Source organism: Halyomorpha halys, unplaced genomic scaffold, assembly GCF_000696795.3.
Source record: "Halyomorpha halys isolate HHAL.00 unplaced genomic scaffold, Hhal_1.1 Scaffold180.1, whole genome shotgun sequence".
NCBI lineage: Eukaryota > Metazoa > Arthropoda > Insecta > Hemiptera > Pentatomidae > Halyomorpha > Halyomorpha halys.
Genome location: NW_027107549.1, coordinates 137,381 through 140,480, shown reverse-complemented (window position 1 = coordinate 140,480; position 3,100 = coordinate 137,381). Strand labels below are relative to the sequence as shown.

Sequence of the window (3,100 nt, the reverse complement as noted above, 5' to 3'; positions counted from 1 at the left end):
TTTTAATAAATCTAAACAAAGAGTATTTTTTTTATTTGTAATTCTTTTATTTACAAATTAACAATCTTATAATTTTAACAAATGAAATCATCATTTAGCCATTACTAAGGATGTAAAAGAAAACAAAAGCTGTAGTCGCCTAAAATACTGCTAGTGACCAGAAATTTTATAAGAATCGTAGCATCTGTAATTACCGAGATTACACTGTAATTATTTTTATTTACCTAAACCCTTATAACAATCACATTTCAACATCCCTTGGCTTTTAAAAAATATAATACAAAATTATAATATGTTCGTTTCAATGATTTAAAAAATTAAAAACAAGGGTTCATAAAATCACACTTTCTTAAGAATGTTCGAAATACTCACCTCCCCAGTTATAAGGCTTAACACTACCAAACAACAAATTAAACATAAAAAAATAATACATGTTACACCCATTAAAATCAAACTAAAAAAAATAATTGCAAATACATATTAAAATTAAATGAATGTTTACAATAATTAATAGAATATCTGCAAAATGTAAACGCAATATTAGGGGTATTCATGAAGTTTAGTTTAACATGTTATCTGGGGAAATATGTTCATATTTTAGCATGTAAAAACGATATAACATTTAACATAACTGAGTAAGTTAATAGGTCTGCTAATTGGAGAATGACGTCACACAATAGAACAGCTGACCTCCGCACGATTTTGTCTATCATTTTGAAAAGTTAGTTGCTCCTGATTCATGTTGTTTTTATGGAAGTTTTTTAACTCTAATATAGCAATGGATAAAATTTATGATAGAGTAATAGAAAAGAATGGCATGATTCTGACTAAATCACCTCCTTGCACAACCGTTCGTCTAGTAACCGTACTTCCTTACAAAGTACTGGACCCTTGACTCTTCATGTATTGTTGCGGTACAGATTTAATTTAATTTATTAATGGAAAAAAAAGTAAGAATAATAAAAACTATGCATTTAACATATACTTTAAATAGGCTGCCCACAATCCTATACTTTAAAAATTAGCATGTAAAAACATTTTATATTTAACACATCATGAATACCCCTATTATATTTTTGGTATTTAACATACTCATGCCATGAAGTATTTAAAGAGACAAAAAATAAATAAATAAATTGAATTTCAAAAATGGTACTAAACAAACACACCATATAGCAGGCCTTCTATGAAGATGGACGTCAATCCAGAACAATTTTAATTTAATAGTTTATTTACACTGCAAATATCATAGTGTTATAAATGAAGAACTTCCACTAAAAATGTTATAACTGACATTTTTCCAGGATAAGAAAAGACGGTTTCACCTTAGACCAAATTAACATATTTTCAGTTTTGCGAAACGGCAGACTTCATTAAGGATTAAGGACTGACTCATTGCCAATGCTATTTGAATTAGGTTAAAAAGAACTTTTCTGTTCTGAAGAATTGCTTTGTTAAGTTTTAGAGGGAGCCCTTCAAATAATTTATTATTAATTTTATAATGAAGTGTCTAAAAAAATTGTAAATAGGCCATCTAATGAACATTTGATATTTAAAATATAAACCTTATAACCAAATCATATGACACGTAAAATAAAATGACCTATTTTTTTCAGAAATTTAAAACACGATACTTCAGAAATAGCAGCTGAGCTAACCTGCATATGGTGTATTAACTTTTTTATAAGAACCGATTTTAAAAACAAAGAATATACCTGTAATATCTGCGCCGGGTTTTCTCCATGGTTTGTCTTCGAGGGCATCAATACTAAATTCATGAGCGGGAACACCATTTATAGTACCAATACTTTCGAATTCTTCAATAGAAAACTTTCCAGTCTGTTGCTATTATAACAACGATAAGCGATAATAATAAAAAAAAAATGTTACAAGGCCAGAAAAAAAATAATTTATTTGATGATTCTTTACTACCTAATAATTATTTTAATTAATATTATAAAAAAGAAAGAGCTTGTTACAAACATACTTTATTTAATTTTTCAATGCCAGATGACAGCTGAGCGCCTCTTTTAATGTTTAAATTAGAATACTGAGGAGCTGTTTTTATATCACCGATAGTGACTCTCACATCGTCTTCACTGTCATCATCATCATCTTCATCTTCTTCCTCCTCCCCGCCATCATTGGCATCTAAGTAAATAATAAAAATACATTTAAATAATCTATACATTGATTTATTATCACAATAAATAACAAATAAAAATTTTATAATCTATATTTGATTATAAATACAACTACATGGATAAACTCTAGTCAGGAACGAGGTTTCGAAATAAATATAGATAAAACAAAATACATGGTCAGCAGAAGAAACAGGAGCAATTTTGATTATACAGATATAGGAGAAAATATATTTGGACAGGTAGATAGTTCTACAGCAACTAAAAAAAACAAAAATTGATGAGGAAATAAAAGCGGGAAATGCTTGTTATTTTTTAATCTCAAAATTGCTTAGCTCGCCCCTACTGTCCAAAAACTTATAAGTTAGAACTTAAAACTATTATCCTTTCCACTGTTCTTTAAGGATGCCAAACATAACCTCTTATGCTAAGGAAAGGACAGTGACTAATGTTTTTTTTTAAATGAAGTATTAAGTAAATTGTTCGGACCAAAAATGGAAGAATTTACGGGAGACTTAAGGAGGCTACACAACACTGAATTGAGGGCATTGGCTTTACAGCGAATTAAATGGGTATGTAAGGTAATGGAACTTGGTTACAAACGGATCCCTAAAATATTAATAAACACTAAAGCAACAGGTCCGAGGGGTAGACTGAAAAGTAGAAAGAGGACTGTGTTATGACTGATTAAGCAGATCTGATATGTTAGTAGAGAAACATTGGTAAGTATTTCTAGTGTTTGGTAAGATATTTTAGGAACACGTCTATTTCAATGTAAAACTTAAATTTTTTTTTTTGCCAGATGAGCCATTATTCCAGCAAAGCCTGGATATGTACTAAAATGATCTCACATTTGTCCAAAACAAAAATGACAATTATTTTATTAGTTTTATATTCCCATATATTGCTATATAAATATTTTTTTTAATCTGATCAATAAAAACTTTAAATTTTAGGAT

The 3,100-nt window shown here is 28.7% G+C and overlaps 1 protein-coding gene across 5 annotated transcripts in view; it reads right to left on the bottom strand.

The window, feature by feature from the left end:
- Fip1 (Factor interacting with poly(A) polymerase 1) overlaps positions 1 to 3,100 on the bottom strand; it is a 22,247-nt gene that overhangs the window by 17,429 nt on the left and 1,718 nt on the right. For all 5 annotated transcript variants that reach the window (XM_014418148.3, XM_014418151.3, XM_014418150.3 and 2 more), the window contains exons 3-4: positions 1,988 to 2,151; positions 1,716 to 1,845 (exon numbers count right to left, since the gene is read on the bottom strand). In XM_014418148.3, the coding sequence (XP_014273634.1) occupies positions 1,716 to 1,845; positions 1,988 to 2,151 (294 nt within the window). The remainder of the gene's footprint in view (positions 1 to 1,715; positions 1,846 to 1,987; positions 2,152 to 3,100) is intronic.